We start from the raw sequence: 19,747 nt of genomic DNA, 5'->3' as shown, positions 1-19,747 counted from the left end.
ATGTGCATATCCTGGTATGTAGTATAATAGCCATATACATCTCTTCAGTTTACTACAAGTGCCATTTGGTAAGCACCACGAACCAGGTGCAAAAACAATTGTAGAAGACATAAACCCAAAGCCAAAGTGCCAACCACAGGTTCTTTCTGAGGGTCATGAGAGGAAAGGCTCAGTTCCATGCAGCAGTTGGCTATAGACGGCTTTTCCTGTGTCTCTCACTCTGACTTCCCTCCTCACATATCTCAATAGCCAAGGTTCCCATGTGTCACAGGCCCCACTCCAATATTTTAGCTTAACTCTGCACAGACTCCAGCTCCAGTGAAGTCACACTTAGAGATACGAAGATCTAGAGCTGAATGTAGGAGATATACTCTAATCTATCATATATGTAGACTTGCATAGGTGTACACACAGTCATATATGTACTAACTTCATATGGATACCCAGATACATGACCAATTCTGGAGGATTTCGTAGCATCGAGTATTGTCACATACCATGTCTGGGGTCTGTCACATGCCTAATGTTTTGTGTTGGCTCTGTTCATAACCTCGGTTCTATTTTCTTTTTCAGACACATAACGAAGACCACACATATACGAGAGCAAAGATCTGCTTCATGCCAAGCAGCCTAAAATAAACGTTGAAAACAGAGCATACTTTCCAGTGGAGGTAAAGATCACAGTGTAACCAGGAGGAATGTGCAAGCCAGCAAAAACTGAGCTCAGTAGTTGGGCCAAACCATGATAGTCTACTTTAAAAATATGGAAACCCGAGAAAGTGGTTCTGTTAGCTGTGGAACTCAGGCCGGACCTCTAAACGACCAGTCACACAAATTCATCTCATGTATTCAGTTCGGAAAGAAATGTCTACCCTGCACATGTGGATTTGGGAGCTTGAAAAATAACTGAATCCCTTTTCCCGCTGTGAGCGCCTCAGCCCTGAATGCAGATGCTATTACTGAGTCCCTGCTGCCACAGGGGGGGCTGCCTTTAGGAAGGTGGACTTGCCACAAGTCTCCGGTCTTCATGGCAACCATGCTTTCATCCTCACAAACTATGGGATGCTCTCCTTCTTTTAAACTATCAGTGGGTGAACTCTTCAAACTGCCTTTTGCTTTTTAAACAACTTGTGGAGTCAGAATAGATGGCCATCAACAGATTGAGTGGATTGTGAAAATGTGGTTCCTACACACAATGGGATTTTATCTGGCTGTGAGGAAAAGTGAAGTTTGCAGGAAAATGAATGAAACTAGAAAATATACATTAACTGAACTAATCCAGGGTCAGAAAGACAAGTATTCATATGCAGATCTAGCTTCTAATTATTTTGCATTCCAATCCCAGTTCCCCCTCCCTTCTTTCCTCCCAAACTCTCCACTGCCCACCCCCTCCCATCTGTTCCATGGAAAGGGTAAGGCCTCCTCTAGGAAGTCTAGTAAGTCTGTCCCATCATGTAGTTGAGGTGGGATCAAGGCAGCTCTCCACCCCACACCCCTGTGTCTAGGCTGAGCAAGGTATCTCTCCATATAGAATGGGCTCCACTAAGTCAGTTTGTGCATTAGTGTTAGGTCTTGGACCCACTGTCAGTGGCCTCATATATTGTCCCAGCCTCACCGTTGTCACCTATATTAAGGGAGTCTACTTCGGTCTCATGCAGGTTCCCCATTTGTCAGACCTGAGTCAGTGATCTCTCACTAGCTCGGGTCAGCTGATTCTGTGGGTTTCCCCATCATGGTCTTGACTCCTTTGTTCTTACTTCCCCCTCCTCCCGCACTTGGATTTTACTCCAGGAGCTTGGCCCATTGGTTAGCTGTGGATTTCTGCATCTGCTTCCATCTGGGAAAGCAGCTTTTAAGGATGGAGATGGGGGTAACAGAAAACAGAGAAGCAGAAAGGAGAATACAGGGGGCAGTAAGAGGGGATGAACATGTAAGCAAACAAGCAGGATGGGAGAGAGGACCAGCCAAGCTAAGCACGTGTGAAGCTAATACAAGAAAGCTTGGCGCTTTGTAATGCTAATTTTCAAAACAATATGAAAATGTTTTCAAAGACCACAGAAGCATCTGAAGAATTTGCTACAGTGAATCTGTTTTGTCTGAAAAAAAAAATCAACCAGGTTGTTTTGCTTTATTGTAGGGAAAACCGTCGAATATAAAATCTACTATCTTAACTATTTCAAGTGTGTAGTGCAGTCGTGATTATAGTGTACACAGTGGTGCTTAGTGTGTGCACAGCACTGTTCAATCGCCTTGCAACATTAAAACTCCACTTCCAGGGGCTGCAGGCAGAAGAAGGTTCAGTAGTTACGAGCGCATACTGCTCTTGCAGAGGACACCAGTTCATTTCCCAGCATTCCCAGTGGACCACTAATTGGAACTCCAGTATCAGGAGAACCAATACAAGCTACCAACATACATGGCATGTTCACAGAGACACATACATAAACAAACACAAAAGTAAATCCTTTAAAAAATATATATGTACATATATATACATCCATTCAACAACTCTACCTTTTGCCTCAATAATGTATATGTATATGTATATATACGCATGCATATGTGCATATGTGTGTGTGTGTGTACATGTGTGTACATGTGTATTTGTTGTCACTAGAGTTCACTAAAGACAAAATCATCTCAGGTAAGAACAAATGATTGTACTTCTTCCCTAGCTAGATGCTGTCCTGTTTCTTTGGATCTATATTCATCAGCAAACTGATGGGTCTTTATCGTGGCATTTTCCTACAGTTATCTATTTCTTTTCCGTGCCTGACTGCTCTGGTGAAAACTTTTGATTCTATGTAAAAGTAATGGCAGAGTGGCTCTTGCATTGCTCCTGGACTTAGTGGAAAACATAAGTTTTTCACCACTGAGTGTAACGTTGGCTACGGTCTCCCTCACCCTGCTCTCCTTTGCCCCCCTCCTTCTCTCTCTCCTCTCTCACTTGCTGTGGGTTTTCACATATGTTCTTTATTATATTTGGGTCATTCCTTCTATTTCTTGGTGTTTTTAATGTTTTTGTTGTGATAGAAAACTCAGTTTTATCAAATGCATTTTTCTATACCAATTTAGACAATAGTGTTGTCTTTCAAATGTGTTTTTAAAAAAAACAGTATTATAGTGATTTTCGTATGTTGGATCATTCCCACATTTCAAAGAATGACTCTTATATGGTCACAACACATGACCTTTTCAGTGTGTTGTAGAATTCCATTCACCCATATTTTGTAGCAATACACACCAGGGACACTGGTTCACAGTTTTCCTGCAATATCATTGCTTGGTTTGGGCCCCACAATGATGTTTTCTATCAGAGTAAATGTGTCTTCCTCACTGATTTTTGGAAAAATTTGAGGTCAACGCCAACTAAAATTTCCAGAAGCTTAACTCAGTAAAGCCAATTTCTTGAGGTTTTCTCTGTTGGGAGTGGTTTTTTTTATCCTAATTTAGTCTCTTTATTATATCTATTCAAATAGTGTATTTTTTCATAAATCTGCCTTGATAGATTATAGATCTCTACAATCGTCAAGGTGCGTGACTGGTTGAGGTATCCTGTTATAACCCTTTTATTTCTGTGACATCCGTAGTAATGTCTCATCTCACATACCTGATTTTTCTCATGTATTTTATTCTGAAGGTAGCTAACACATTTTTTCTTATTTTACTATGTTCAAAGAACAGAGTATTGATGGCTCTGATTTTTAGTTTTCTACTCTCTATTTCATTTGTTTATGTTCTTACCTTTCTTATTTCTTCTCACCAGCTTCAATTCAGGGTGGGTTTTGTTGTTGTTGTTGTTGTTTTGAAGTTTTGTTTTGTTGTTTTGCTACATATTGGGGGGGTCGGTGTGGTTGTTTGGTGTGGTTGTTTGGTGTGGTTATTGCGTGGTTGGTTGGTTGGGGTTTTTTTGGCTGTTGTTGTTTTGGAATTTTGGTTTTTTGTTTTTGTTGTTGTTTATTATTGTTGTTTTGGTTTTGGTTTTCTTGCTCCTGAGGCTATCAGTCAGTTTACTGATTTGGTTCTATGTTCTTTGTCAGTGTAGACAACACTAAAATTCCCTCCTACTGCCTTTCCTGGATCACAGACATTCCTGCTATATTGATTTTCATTTCAATTTTCCTCAAGATATCTTCTAATTTCCCTTTGGTCTCTCATTTGAAACACTGGTCCTTCGAGAGGATTTTGTTCTCATTCATATACTTGTGGCTTTTTCAGCTTTTCTCATCCTATTGGTCTCTAGTTTCATTCAACTGTAGTCAGAAAAGACAACTGTTAGGGCTGTCATCTCCCCAAGCCTACTAAGAACAATCCTGTGGCATACAACAGCATGCTCAATCCTGGAGAATGTTCCTTGTGTGCTTGAGAAAAACTGTTCGAGTGACAGGATACTGCTTTCTCCAAAACTCTCTGGTACAATCCATTGACTACGTTCAAGACTTCAACTTCCTTGTCCAACCTAGTTACCAAATGTGAAGTATTGAAATCTCCTCCTCCTCCTGTTTTATAAAGTTCAGCATCTGGTGTTACATTTGCGTAAACACATAGTAGCTACATACTGTGCAAAGACAAACAGCCCCTTTATTATTGTACAATATATAATATATAGAAAGAATTACATAATTCTTTATCTTAGACTGTTTGGTTGGCACATCGATGGCCACCTTGTTCTCTTCTGTTACCATCACCATGGAATCCTTTTCCCATCCTTCCACTTTCATTCCCTGGCTATCCCTTTATACATATAAAGTAACACTGCCCATCAAGGTCAGAAGAGGGTGTCAGAACCCCTGGAACTGGAATTACAGATGGTTGTGAGCTGCCATGTGGGTTGTAAGAACAGAACCTGGGTCCTCTCCAAGAGGAGCAAGGGTTCTTAACCACTGAGCAACTGCTACATCTCCCTCAAGTAGCTTATAAGGAGATAATTTTCCATTTCTATCATGTTTTATTGCTATATGCTAGATTTCTGATGTGATCAGATATAGTTTCCACAGATAATGCACTCACTCATCTTATTGTGGCATTCTTTTTACTTTGGCAATAATAGGACTAGAAACAGTATTTTCCTAAATTGTAACTCTCTGGAAAAACAATGTAAACTCTACAGACCTATAATAATACTATGGTTCATTTTCCCATATCAGGAAACTTAATTATAAAACCCCTTGGAGAGATGGAGAGATAGCTCAGTAAGATGGCCTGCAATGCCAACAAAAAGGCCTAAGATCAGAACCCAGAACCTATATATACACATCACTTGCAAAGGTTGCTGGGAGACAGGTCTCTGAAGAGCCAGCTTGTCACATCAGTGAGCTCCAGGTTCACAGAGAGCACCCATTTCAAAAAAAAAGGTGGTGAGTGACCGAGGAAGACACCAAACAGAAACTTCTGTGGCCTCCACATACTGCACACACACCCACACACACACACCATATGCACATGATGGGGAAGTCCTGTGTATATGTCAATAAAGCACTGTTGGCTAATAGGGAAGCAAGATAGGTGAGACTAGGAGTTGAGAAGGATTCTGGGAAAGAGAAACACAGGGAGTCACGATGTAGCTGCCATAGAAATAAGAGGTCTGGACCCCTTTCTCCGGTAAGAGAAATACTTAGATTATTTCAGAGCTGGCCAGTAAGAAACAAGCAAACGGCCAACAGCTTCATAATTAATATAGCGTCCTGCAAGTTATTTAGGGGTTCAGACAACGTGGCAGGACCCAAGCGGCTGGCGGGGAAAAACCAAAGCGGCTGGCAGAGAAAAACTACATGTTTCATGCACACACACACGGCAGGAGGGGGGTCAGACCGATCGCTCCACGATTAAGAGAACGAACTGCTCTTCCAGAGGACCTGGGTTCGATTCCCAGCACCCACGTGGCAGCTGACAATTGTCTGTAACTCCAGTTCAAGGAGGCCCAATCACTCCTCTGCCTTCCACAGGCAGTACACACACGGGGAACAGGCACATATGCACACACAACATTCATGTGCATAAAACAAGTCTTTGAAGACTTGGTAAATAAATAATAGATTCTTAGAAACCTGCACTAAAAACAGACATGTCTTTATACGACTATTTCTGCACCACTCAAGCCACATTTTCTAACTTTTTCAAATTAAATCATTATAGTAAACCAGTGAATAAGACGAATCTTGCCAGATTGTCGGCCTTGCTGTAAATGGCACTTTTAACAACAACGAAGTCTCAGGACAGGATAACAAGGGCCAGCTGAGAAAAGAGCAAAGCCCATAGTGATGGTCTCTTCCGCGGTGACTGAAGAAATCATCACACTGGTATCAATAACTCATTAAACCAATTCTGAGAGCAGCTGAGATCTGGCCATACAGGTGTCCTGATGCCACATAAAGCCAGAGTATCAGCCACCAGACACAAACCCTGTCACGGGAAGGCTGACACCTGGACTCACTGGCAGAAGAGAAGGAAAATGTGATGAGAAGACTCAACATGGAAGAGCTCACTCTCTGCCGTCATGTACCACACCAACAGGCGCCAAGTACCATTTACTCAATTACTACAGAAACTTGGAATGAGCTGCCAGGCGGCCGACTGGATTCTGGGTACTGCCACTCTGACTGCCCAGAGGCCAGGAAAAAGAGTGTATGCTTTGCTCTATTCTAAGCACTAGGTCGTCCAATTCCAAAACACTCCAGTTATCCTCCTGGGAGAGGGACACACGGAGGCAGCCTACCGACACCACCCACGGAGTCCACTGACAGAGTGAGAACCCATGGTGCCCACTCAGCTTCAAACTAGACAAAGATTCAAAGGACGGGAGTGTCTACAGCATACACCGTGCAAGAGACTTGACATACGGGAGCTTAAGGAGTTTTGAAGGGGCTTCCCACCCAAAAGCCCTGAGAGTTTGGTCCAAAGCAAAGTGTCAATGGCAAGAGTGAGCCACGAGCTTTATCTGACTGCCAGCCAACACTGTACGAAGAGAAGGGTTATTTCTCTCCACCTCAAAAAGACCCAGCTAACCAACATAAAAGACTTCTCCTTTTTCAGAATGGATGGAATATGTCATCCAACAGGTTTTAAAATTACTTGTATGATAGCCAGGGTGGTGCCTGTCTGTAATCCTAGCTCTTGAGAAACTAAGGCAAGAAGATCAGAAGCTCAAAGCCAGGCAGAGCAACTAAAAGGAAATAAAACTTAAATCACGCCGGGTGGTGGTGGCACATGCCTTTAATCCCAGCACTCAGGAGGCAGAGGCAGGCGGATCTCTGTGAGTTCGAGGCCGGGCTGGACCGATAGCCTCCAAAACAATACAGAGAAACCCTGTCTCATAAAAGCCAAAAAAAAAAAAACTTAAATCATATTTAAACATGGATATATGTTAGTCTAACTACAATTTGAGGTCCAACGCTTACAATTACAATGTTTTTTCTATCATGTTTCTATCATGTTTGACAAATTTTAATTTACCACCAGCCCAGATGAGATGTATGTATGAATTACCCAGCATTCACCTCATTTGAGTTGACTTTGCTTGTCCTCGTTCAAAAGGCCATGGTCACATAGTGACAGACAGTACAATCCTCTCTCCACATTACCTCAACTGAGCATGCCAGGTGTATAGACAATGCCTCTGTCTTCTTATAAGGCACAGCTGTCAAGTACCTTTTAAGGCTATGTGCAAGCCCTGGGTTTAACTCTCCATTCCATGGGGTTAACGTTAGCTCCGCTAGCACAAAATGGGACAGTTTCTCATTCAAACCCACCATGGGCTCAGTTACTCTGTATACACAGTCCAGCTATTTTACAGCGCCGGACAAGATGCTGGAGTAAAGTAGAAGAGGAATTTGAAAAACACAGACCACTCACAGGGCACCAATTGTGAGTCAGCTTTATAAACATGATTGTGTAATCTTCACCACAGCCCTGAAGAGAGACATTATTATCCCCACTTCACAAGGGAGGGAGAGACAACTTAACCAAAGACAGCAGAAGGCAGAGCCTTGGGCCTACGCTCCCACTGAGATCCTCACCCATACTGGGTCATCCTCTGTATTCTCATGGGACTCAGACCAGGCCTCGCCCTGTGGGGATGGCAGCATACAATCCTGAACTTAACCCGGCCCACATGCGAGTCTGGACTCTACAACAACCCTTGAGGGTAGTGTTGTCCAGATTCACTCAGAATTCCAAAAAGAAAGTGGGGTTGCAAATTTAAATAATCTACAGCATTTGTTTATGAAAATGTGTACCCCAGCAGCATCTGTGTCTCCTGGATTGTTAATGATGGCCAAGCTGACCACACAGGCATAGAGGCAGAGTTAATGACTATACAGGCATAGAGCACCGGGAACCATGCCTCACACACAGTAAACAGAAAGGAGAAGCTGCCCCTGCTTTCAAGGTCACCCCTTTCTTCAGTGACCATGCACTTCAAAACTTTTGCCTCACAATATAGTTCCCCCAAACCTATGAAATAATAGTGGTCACTACAACTTGGTCTGTAATCAAGATATGACTTTTTTAACCAAACATTTTTTTCATTCAACCATAAAATTGTATTCCTAAACGTATTTAGAAATACAACAAACAAGTAGCTAGTAGGTTAGGTTGAAAGTGGCAATCATGGCCCTAAAAAGAACTACAAAAACTATGCAAGCAATCTAAAAACATACTCAAATCAGGAAGTGGAGACAGCTCTCAGGACAAAGACATTGCTTTTAATATATTTCTCTTCTAGATGTTCTCTTCAAGAGTTTGGGGTTGCCGGGCGTTGGTGGCGCATGCCTTTAATCCCAGCACTCGGGAGGCAGAGGCAGGCGGATCTCTGTGAGTTCGAGGCCAGGCTGGACCGACAGCCTCCAAAACAGAGAAACCCTGTCTCGTAAAACCAAAAAAAAAAAGTTTGGGGTTTATCTCTGTGGTAGAAAGCACCTGGCATATACAAGGCCTTGGATTTGATTCCTATTACCACCACACTATACGACCATCACCACCACCACCACAACAACAACAACAGAACATTTTCTTCATATCGCTTTCTAAATTTCCTATGATTAAAAAGTGTTTTGTTTATTGTGCTATGTATACATGTGTGTTTGTGTACATGTGTAGGAGAGAACATACGTGTTCGTGTGTGTGCCAATGGCGGCCATCCAACCTCAGGGGTCATAACTCAGGCACCACCTTCTTTATTTTTTTAAGATCTCTCTATGGCTTGGAACTCACCGAATAGATAAGGCAAGCTGGCCAGATAGCCCCATAGATCCACCTGCCTCCTCCTCTCCATCACCCAGATTGTAAGCGCATGCCACCACGACATCCGGCTAGGCTTTCTGGGTTGTGGGAATCAAGCTCAGGCCCTATAAACACTTAGTGGTTGAGCCACTTGCCCAATCCCCACTCGAAAAAATGTGTTTTTAAAACTATTTTATAAAATACTTAGTAGCTATTATAGCAACTCACTAAAGATGCATCTTAAAACCCTCGGTGCATTCTGAGTCACATTACAGCAATGCAGCCAAGCTCTCCCTTCACAGCAGCTGCGCACACTCCTCTCCAAGTCCCTCCACCAAGCCGCTGTACTGTGCACAACCCACACAAACTACACTCCTGGTTGCAACGCTTTCAAGATGGCCTCACCAGGAGGAGGCAGAAATACCAACTACCAGGGTAGCAGGGAACCCCAGAAGACTAGACTCGAAAGCCTCGGGGAGTATTTTAGTCAGCTCAGATCACCCACTAATGTTTCTCAGAGCTGGGTCCTGAGACCACCTACATTAGCCTCGTGCTCAGTGCTCGCAAAACACGCATCGCTGCCCGCTAGCCAGCCCCCACCTCCCAGACACGAAGGATCTGGCCTCTGATGGAGGATGAAAGTTTGCTTTTTTAAAACAAACCCGGGATTTTGATGTATACATATTTTAAGAAATAACTGATTCTAGACATGCTAATCAGATAAGGCGAACATTGCTCAAATTTTTCAGTGATAAAAACCAAACAACCCTCACTCTGCATCCACCATCCTGCTGCCTCCTAACATCCCCCAGCTGTCGTATCAAACAAGCCAGGCCTGTCAAGGTCACGGGTACAACAGGCAGGTGGTCTACGAACCTGCTTCTCTTCTACCTCAACTGAAAATTCTTCCAGAAAATAATTTTTGAAACATCAATCCAAAGCCTTAGAAATGGTCAAGTGTGGTGACACATGCCTGTAACCCCAGCACTGGGGAGGCTGAGGCTGGAGGATGGTGAGTGCGAGGCTAGACAGGGTTCATGACGGAAGCCCATGAGGAACAAAGGAACGGGGAAGGCTAGGGGGGAACAGAAAGGCCCAGCATACTGCGCCCCAAGTTTTTACGAGTATGGTTTCCTTCCCTATTAGAATAACAGAGGATTCGTACAAGGTTTTTAGGCAAAGTGTGTCTGGAGGTGAACACTCACTGCTACCGCATCCTTGTCCTGCCTCGCCTGGCACCACACATATTTCAGACACAGGATCTCTAATCCTCCAATGTGGAAGAGATGCTTGCTGTCCCCACTTTAGAGATTAGCATACCAAGTCTTAAAGAAGTACCTCGCTTGTGTCACGCCACACAGCCAAGATCTGAGCCCTGGTGAGTAAACAGCAACGTGACTAGGCTCTTTGCACTGTGGAAATCTTATAAGTACGTTACCATTTCAACAAAATCTGGCGTATCAAGGAAATAACAGACATCTGAAATTATGTCCTTTGAGAATCTCAAAACGGAGAAACACCCATGAGAAAAATGCAAAGAGAAAAGAAGGAAAGGATGGCCTCATTTAAGTCACACAGGGTGGGATCCATAGTTAGACTTGGTCCACCTGCTTCCCAGTGGTGAACAACGAAGGAGCTTGACACAGTTTTTAAAGTATGACATAGCTGGGCGCTGATGGCGCACGCCTTTAATCCTAGCACTCAGGAGGCAGAGGCAGGCAGATCTCTGTGAGTTTGAGGCCAGCCTGGTCTACAGAGCCAGTGCCTGTATAGGCTCCAAAGCTACAATCAATCTATAAATATATCTATAAACATAGAAAAACCAAAAGAAAAAGTATGTGATATATAGACACATGTTTTAAAGACCAGGAAAAAGCTTCCAAAGCACAATCACTGGTGACTGATGAATTTTAGACCCAGTAATGGGATTTTGTGTGTTCACTTTATATATCTGTCTATATTTCAAATATTCTATAATAAGTTTGTGTTCGCTTTTTAAATCAAGGGATAAATGCTGAGCCGGGCGGTGGCGCATGCCTTTAATCCCAGCACGCGGGAGGCAGAAGCAGGCGGATCTCTGTGAGTTCGAGGCCGGGTTGGACTGACAGCCTCCAAAACAATACAGAGAAACCCTGTCTCGTAAAACCAAAAAAAAAAAAAAAAAAAAAAAAAAAAAAAGAGGGGGGATAAATGCAGTGGGTAGTTTTCAAATCCTGGGATTTAGTACCTCCCTACACAAGCAATGTCATTACGCTCCAAATAAACCCAAGGTATGGAGTAATGTATGGTGTCTTTCTTCCCCGTGTTACAAAAACTACCATTTATTTGGAATGTGAATGTTGTCTCTCCAGGAGCCAGACCCATACATGGGAACAGGGCTTAATACTTACCACAAATACATGCGATCAACACCTACAGCTATCAAGGGGCTAATGGGGAGGAAAAGCTTGTGTAAACAGGGCTGAGGAGTGGCCTGATGGGGTAAAGGCACTTGCTATGCAAGCATTCTCAAAGTGTGAATTCCCACAACTTATACATGTGCACGCATATGCGTGTGTGCATGCATGCACACCACTAAATAAATGCAATTTTAAAAGTTTAGAACAAAAGGTATGAAAACGTGTAAATGTGCAGTATACTCAGAGCATCCCTACAGATGGTTTTGCACATCTTGGACCTTGTGCTAAATGCTAACCCACCAAAAGACTAAGCATCAAACCAGCTGGCACTTAGAGCCTCATGGCTGACGTCACTTGTCAACCCACACACACTGTGAAAGCCTTTACAGTGAGAATGAGGACCGTGCCTCATCCCCTACAGTTTACTAAGTATTCTACAAAAAAGAATAAATGAGAAGTCTATTAGAGTCAGTGCCACAGATCAGACGCAGCAACTGGCAGACCGTAAATAGCTCATTCTGAAAATTTCAAATTGCAAAATAGAGCACAAACTTGATACTCACTCTTTCTATCAAACTACGTTGGAATGGTTTCATCTTCTGGGCAAGATCAGCCTTTTTTGGTCAGGTTCTACTAGACTAACCAGTTTATGGAACAGGAAAGGGGGGAATGGGAGCTATATTCCAAAAGAAAGAGGGTGGCTGGAAGGAAAGAAGACAGAAAATGTAGTCGAACAAAATAAAATGAGTATTTGTGTGTATCATGGCAATTTTTATTTTTAAAAAACCACTGGAGACAAAAGGATAGTGGTAAAATGAGCATTTGAGGGACTGGGGAATACTTATCAGGGAGGTTGTTCAGAATCTACAAAGTCGAGGTTCCATCTGAAGAACTATAAAAAGGCCACTTTGGGGACTCAAGGGCTCTGGTTCATTTGCTGGAGGAGCAGGAAGAGGAGAGCATCTCTGGAAGACAGAAGCATCTTCCCTGTGTGATGTTTGTTTACGCCCGCATTACTCTAAGTACGTCGCCAAGAACTCCAGTCTCAGGACTACAAAATGCTGTCCAAAAACCTCCTGACCCAGATAACCTTCTGCTTTTGCCAGTTTCGGGTCTGTGCTTTGCCCACAGTCAAGAAACTCGAATCAAACGACTCAGCATCCACTGTGATACCATGCTTGCCTGCCTACTCCATTCATAGATGGTGGAAAAGAAGATACATTCCCCGAGACTCCTGAAGAAATAGTGGCCAAAGAAATACAGGCAAACTTTCAGGAGACAGTATTCTTTGTCACACATAAAGGTGGAACTTTGCCTGTGTGATTCCAGATGCACCTGTTACAGGCAGACAGATACATGCCACAATACTGCATAAAACAAAGCAAGGGTCACAGGCTGAGCTGGTAATGTCCCGGAACAGGAAGGATGCGGAACTCCCTGATGTCCTTGCTCATCTACTGAGGCCTGGACCACATGATCCTGCTTTGTGTAAAACAGTGTTCAAGCTTGTTTTTTTTTTCTCATCTTGGCTGCAAAAGTCATTGATAAAAGGAACTCCCATGCTTGAACGTATTAATGATCAACTTGACCAGAAACCCCTACATCTTTACAAGACAAGACTTACTGAGTGTGTACACATTGTTCAAAGTCTTACCCTATGCCCTTTGGCAAAGGGGGCATCTTCCCAAGCCTCTTCAAGTTGCCAAGACAGAGCCCTAGTCCAGGATGGTCCAAGAGAAAAACCTGAGCACCTCACTGCAAGATACAGGACCTCTGAAGTGCTTTCAACGTTAAGCTACGAGTTAGCTTTGCCTTTGCAATTCCACTCTCCGGCTGAATTACAAACATCCTATCTAACCTCCAGATTTTACTCAAGGAGGATTTTTCACTACAAAATAAATCAAACACCTCCACCAAAAAAATTTACATGCATTTTTTTCTTTAATTAAGATACCTAGCAGTACTTGGGGTCTTATGTCTTGAATTTTTTAACTTTTTCTTTAATGTGTGTTTTGCCTGAATATATGTATATGCATGCATGTATGTATATGCACCATATGAGTGCAGTGTCCACTGAAGACAGAAGAGGTCACCAGATACCCTGGAGAGGGAGTTAATAAGCAGTTGTGACTCATCGTGTAGGTGCCGGGAACTGAACCTGAGTCCTCTGCAAGAGCTGCAAGCCCTCTTAACTGCTGAGCCATCTGTAAACCCCATGATTTGAACTCTTTATCAATGGGGGGAGGGGACAGAGATACTGCTACCGCCACTGCATTGACATCTCCAAGTGCCATGTGCCCTACCCTACAGCATTTTACACACAGTTCATTCCATGCCTACATCTCCCTACAATGAGACAGTTTGTCTAAAGATTGACTCTGTTTGTATTCATGTGATTATGAGAGTATACGGCTGTGGGGGCCGGAGAGGGCATCGGATCCCCTAGAACTGGAGTTGTAAGGGGTTGTGAGCTGCCCAACACGGCTGCTGGGAACCAAACCCAGGCCCTCCACACAGCAGCTCTTAACCTCTGCCCTCTCCCTCTCACGGCCGTCTCTCTCTCTCTCTCTCTCTCTCTCTCTCTCTCTCTCTCTCTCTCTCTCTCTCTCTCTCTCTCTCCAGCCCCCTAATGTGAGACCCCCCCTGCCCCTTCTGCACAGATGAGCACCTGGATTGTGCCCGGGCACAGTATCCTCCTGTAAAAATGCCCTTCTGCACACTGATGAGAGGCTCGAGAGCAGGGCGTTTCTAGCAGAGGAGGGGTTAACGGTCCTTGAAGAAGTACCAAGGGATTGGGAGGCCTTTCAAGAATGGAAATTATGCAGAGAAAGAGCAGTCGCCGCTGAAGAGGCTCAGGAGACCTCTACCTCCTCAGCCCTGTCCACTAGCCCAGCTGTACACACCACTACCAAGGGCTAAGCTACTCGCCACCCTGCAAGCCACCAGTGGGCCAATGACAATCTTAAAAGAGCTGTGAAGTTCATTGTATTTATCCTCTAATACTAGACTTTCATTCTTAATACAGGAATACATATTTTACTACTATGTGTATTGTGGTTTAAAATGAGTAACGTTTCTATAATTCACCCAGCGTGTCCTATGCCGGCAGCGCTGAGATGTTTTTTACGTTTTTTTTTTTTTTTTTTTTTAGGTGTCTGCCTGTATAAGTATATGCCACCTGTGGTGGGGGTATCCAGAGAGACGAGAAGAGGGATCCTGGTGCCCTGGGGCTGGAGTTACAGGCAATTGTGAGCTGGGAACTGAACCCAGGTTCTCTGGAAGAGCAGCAAGCGCTCTTAACCCTTGAGTCCTTTCTCCAGCCCCCACTGTGAAGTTTATATGCACTTTTCTTTCCTCCTGCTACCAGCACTTTAAGGTTTCATAACTGCTACTAACACTCCTTTTTAGAAAGATGGCCTCAGGTAACATAACGGCCATGTACAAATCTTGATCTGGCCCAAAGCCCTGTGCACATACCCACAGTCCTTCATAAAGCAATTTGATTTGTTAATATTTGTCAGCCTTGGTCAAGCCCTAGCTAGAAAGCTCTGTTCACTTAGGCTTTTCCTCTTTAAGTTCACTTCCGGAACTTCCCCATCTTCTAGTAGCATGGCTTCGTATTTCTTCCGCCTCCACCACAATATCTAAGAAAGAAACAATACCTAGTCATCAAACCATAGTTAAGTTTGCTAAGTTAGAGCAATGACACAACCGCAGCTCCTGGTGCCAGCCTGCAACAGCAGCCAGTTCTCCTGCTCAGGCGGGAAGGGACCCCAATTTGTTCCAGCACTGTGAAAGCCCTACATGGTTTCCCAAGTCTTCCCTATCCTAGAGGGAAACCTCAGTGGATGTCCATCTCCTTTATAAGTCACGCCCTTGTCCCCCACGGCTTTGCATCTCTGCTGAAACTGCTCAGGACCCAACCTTGAAAACGTTTATGCTTCTAAACCGTGTGCGGGGATTCTCCATCCGTATGAAACACATATGTGTGGTGATGACCAGAGGGATCCCATCTTTGCTACCTTCTCTGGCAAGCACCACCAATACTCTTGACTACTCCCCATCTCTTCCAGAGCAACCCTCTGTTTCACAAAGTGTAACTCATTTAACTGACTTACATGAGTCAACGCCATGACTCCGGGTGAAGTCTACCAAAATGCTGAGGGCTAGCTATGGAAGAAATAGAACACGATGTTTCCTTACCACTAAAAAATGCTAGACGTGGCATGAGTCCCAAGGCTGAGCATTCCCATGAAGAAAACTAAACTCAAAAAAGTAAATTCCCATGTTAAAAAAAAATCATTGACCAAGAAGATCAATAATTGTCATCAAGATGCCAACAAAAATGCCAGACATTCTTTATGGCTATTTCAAAGTAGTTGTTTTTTAAAAGGAAGGGAAAAAAAACTAGTAATTTTCCCTATATTTTGGTCTAGTGGTTTTTATGTATATCAATTAGACTCTATGATCATGCAAGAATGGTATTTTATTTCTTTGACTACTACCCTACTGCCCATTTTTAACCTCAGTGAATTTTTGGTCCATTGCGTAGAAGAATCTCTCTACTAATAAAAATGCGACCTATTAAAGATTAACTTGCCCCCAGGACAGTCTCTCTAAAAACAAATTCCAGGCATTATAATCAACAATTTACACTCTGAGGACTTGCAGGCCAACAACCTCACTTACCCTGTTTTAAAATGGAAAATCCCATATACTTTTAAAGGCTATTGTGAAAAGAAAAAAGATGGCAAATCACTAATTCACAATCACCAGAAATACAAACAAATGCAACCTCTCCCTACTTGACCCTTTCCAAAAGAAAAATTTCCACAGATTTTGGGTTTTACCACCTATTTTACTTTTCACAACTCTGAACCCAAAACTCCTCCTCTTCCCCAACTATTTATCAGATATAGCTTGTATGTTGCAAACAGTTGTACATACTTGAAATGATCTGGATGCATGAGACAATGCTGCATTATTGGGCTCTTGGTATTTACCAACACTGCAGGAAGCCTTGCTCCTTAAGAATCAGATGTTTCCCTACCCACAGAACCACAGAGGTTCTAAAAAATCAACCTCAATGTTACAGGGGGGACTGAGGGAATAGAGAGGCCCCAGGAGCTTGACTAAGATCACACAGGGATTTGAATGCAAGTCTGAGCAACTCTGGGCTCATACCTGCTATAGCATAAAGCAATTAAACACAAGGCCACCTTTGGTCCACCCCTTGTGGTGGTTCTGTGGAATCTGATGCTGTGTGAGTACGGGTAATAAAGTGTCATAGTGCACTGTGCACTGGCTTCCATCCTCAACCAGCTTCAAGGCTTACTTTGCCAACAACGTGATGTATGGATAATTCATTACATATAGGCTGATAAAGGCTAACTGCTAAACATTTGACCACTTAAAAGTGATTTAGGCCTTTGGATGTTAAGGGTGGCATGCCTAAACCACACTTTAGGTTTTCAAAATGCCCTACCCACATTTCATTGAAATCAAAGTGAAAATTCACTGACAAAGAAATGCCCTGGGAGAACTCAGATTTTACAAGTGGACTTCCCAGAAACTGGCGTCCATGTCAGTGTTTGTGCAGGGTACCCATTAAGGATGATACCACACTGTTCTTCCGAGTAATAGTTCATTCTGTTTCCAACTCAAGTAAGAGCAAATTGGAAAGTGGTTGAAATGGATCAGCCTGGGATCTTACAGTTCAATACAAACAATCTCACAATACTTCTGCAACATATTTGTAACATTTTGTTTGCTACTCCAGAACTAGAGAAAAGTTGTGGAACTAATAAGAAAGCACTACAAATGAAAATTACGGAAATGTAACCCCGGCTTCAATTTTCAAATCCATTACTTTCTTACAAAGTTACATAATTTAAGGGAAACCTGAGACCGAGACATGACATTCAGAATGTTTATCAATACAAATAAGCAAAAAGGGAGAGTTCTCAGCCCTTCCAGAAATGCCTGCCAAGCACTCCTGATACTTATTTCCACCAAGTTATTGTTTGGGAAAACATGTTGTTCTCCCTTAAAATAACCCTCTTAATTGTTCTGAAAAGCCACTGCATTTCCAGGGAGGAATAACTCGCTTCCATACTGCGATACATTGACTGATAAAGTCAAAATAAGTCACACGGACGGCCATAAAAGAGAGTCTGTAGACCTCCGAGCCTTCTGAAATGAAGGATGGTAGCTACTGAATCCTCGTCTCTCCTTTCCTAACGCCAGGGACCGGTTCTCTTCACAAGTCTTAAAAATAATGCTCGTTCCAGCTACCTCGTGTCTGCCTTTGGATGTGGGAGGCAAGACACAGGTGACCACAGGTAAGCTGGTAATGAAAAATTCTAAAGGTCAAAATGACCTTGCACGTGTTACCTACCCGTCCCTCTAACCCTAATATGAGAAATCAGAATTTGCTTCCAGTCAGTCCAGCGTGAAGAAAAAAAATTGTTTTCTGGGAAAGTCCCAGAAACTCTAAAGAGTTAAAAAATAAAATAAGATTTAAAAACAACAACAACAAAAAATTCCCCAAATTCTGAAAAAGACAAAGTCCGACTCCCAAAGCTGCAAGGGAGAAGTTTCTGAACTGAATGTAACTCAAGATGTCTTTTAGAAGCCCTGCTCCCCTGACACATGCTATCCTTGCACTTCCAGGACACGGATCCCCACGCCTGGGTGACTTGCTCCAGCCCGAGACTCCAGCGTGGGGGCGGGGGCTCCCAGCTGAAGCCTTGACATCTGCAGCACTTTTCCAGGCGACCAGAGCAGGCCCTAGCTGGAGGAAGCGGATACTGACGAGGGGAGGGAAAAGACGCGGCCGGGATAGTGGAGACTCCTGGCTAGGAGAAGCCGGGCACAGTCACTCACGCTGGGCGGTCCCGGCGCGTGGAGATGCCACGGCCCAGATGTCCCAGCTGCAGCTGGCATCTCCGAAGTACGAATGGCAACTTGGAGGGCAGCAGGACAAACTCAGGCCTCTAGTCCCTCCGATTGTGCGAGCAGGCAGAGTCGGGGGCTGGGGTGGAGGGAGGTCCCGTGCGCGGACTGGGCGCGACGTGGGCCCTTACGAGAAGAGATCGGAAACAGGGGCATGCCTACCTTGGAGCATGGCCTCGAGTTTCTTCCTGTCCACGCGGAAGCGCTCCTCGCTCCACTCGGGACTGTGCAGAGGCGCCGCGGCCACCAGATCGTCCTCGGAGCCGGCCACCGGCGAGTCGGTGCTGCGCTCACTGTTGGAGCCGGGGTCCGACTGCGCCGCCAGGTAGCCCGGCTCGCCCTGCGCGGCCATGGTGCGAGCGGCGCTCGGGCTGCCGCCGCCGCCCCGGCCCGGGCCGTTCTGGCTCGGCGCGCCGCGGCGCTAGCTCGTACCCCCGCCGCCGCCGCCGTGGCCGCGGGAAGCCCTGCGCATCCCCGCCTCGGGCGCCGCCCCCGCCCCACCGCGCCGAGCAGCGCCCCGGCCCGCGCCCCCGCCTGCAGCGCCCGCTCCAAGCGCAGAGCGCAGCCCGCGCCTCCGCCGCCGCCGGCCCCGCCGCCTCGCGCGCTCATTGGCCGGGACGACCCACGGGGAGCGACGGGCGGGAGCGATCGGCCCGCGCCCTCTCACACGCACCACGTCCACACGCCGCCCGGAAAGCCTGCCCCTCGTGCGGACCCTCGGGCTCACGGACACCCTCACCAAGTTCGAGCCTGGCGCTGCCCGGGTACCCGGCAGGCGCCCTAGTCACTTACTGCCACTTTTCTGTGCTTTCGTGCATGGAATCCATCCCTCTACAAACTCACAAATTCCTACGGCCTCCTGCAAGGCCAAGTTCAAGGCCAAAGTTCCCGCGTGCCCGCCAGGCACACAAACTTACTTACCCACACTTGCATCACTGACAGTCACTTTTTCTGTCCCTTCACCTCGATTCCATCCCTCTTCACACTCAGAATGCTCCAAACTTGACTCCCCCAAGTTCAAGCCCAGCATGGCCCTGAAGTGCTCGATCAGTGCACACAAAAGTCCACTCCCATTTACGCACCCACGGGACACCCTGAGTATGTCCCATAAGTGTGATCTGGGGGCAGGAAGGATCGACGCCCAACTTTTGCAGACATCAGAGTAGACCTGACTG

The 19,747-nt window shown here is 44.9% G+C and overlaps 1 protein-coding gene across 1 annotated transcript in view; it reads right to left on the bottom strand.

The window, feature by feature from the left end:
* The window catches only part of Bicc1 (BicC family RNA binding protein 1), a 212,239-nt gene extending 193,241 nt beyond the window's left edge, over positions 1-18,998 (bottom strand). Inside the window, 1 exon segment of the mRNA XM_005070782.4 lies at positions 18,735-18,998. Within this exon segment, the coding sequence (XP_005070839.1) occupies positions 18,735-18,924 (190 nt within the window). The 5' untranslated portion in view covers positions 18,925-18,998.
* Between the last annotated feature and the right edge of the window lie 749 nt (positions 18,999-19,747).

The sequence above is a fragment of the Mesocricetus auratus genome, unplaced genomic scaffold (genome assembly GCF_017639785.1).
Source record: "Mesocricetus auratus isolate SY011 unplaced genomic scaffold, BCM_Maur_2.0 Super-Scaffold_100027, whole genome shotgun sequence".
Lineage (NCBI taxonomy): Eukaryota > Metazoa > Chordata > Mammalia > Rodentia > Cricetidae > Mesocricetus > Mesocricetus auratus.
Note: the sequence above shows the minus strand (reverse complement) of the source record. Positions and strands in the feature narration are given on the sequence as shown.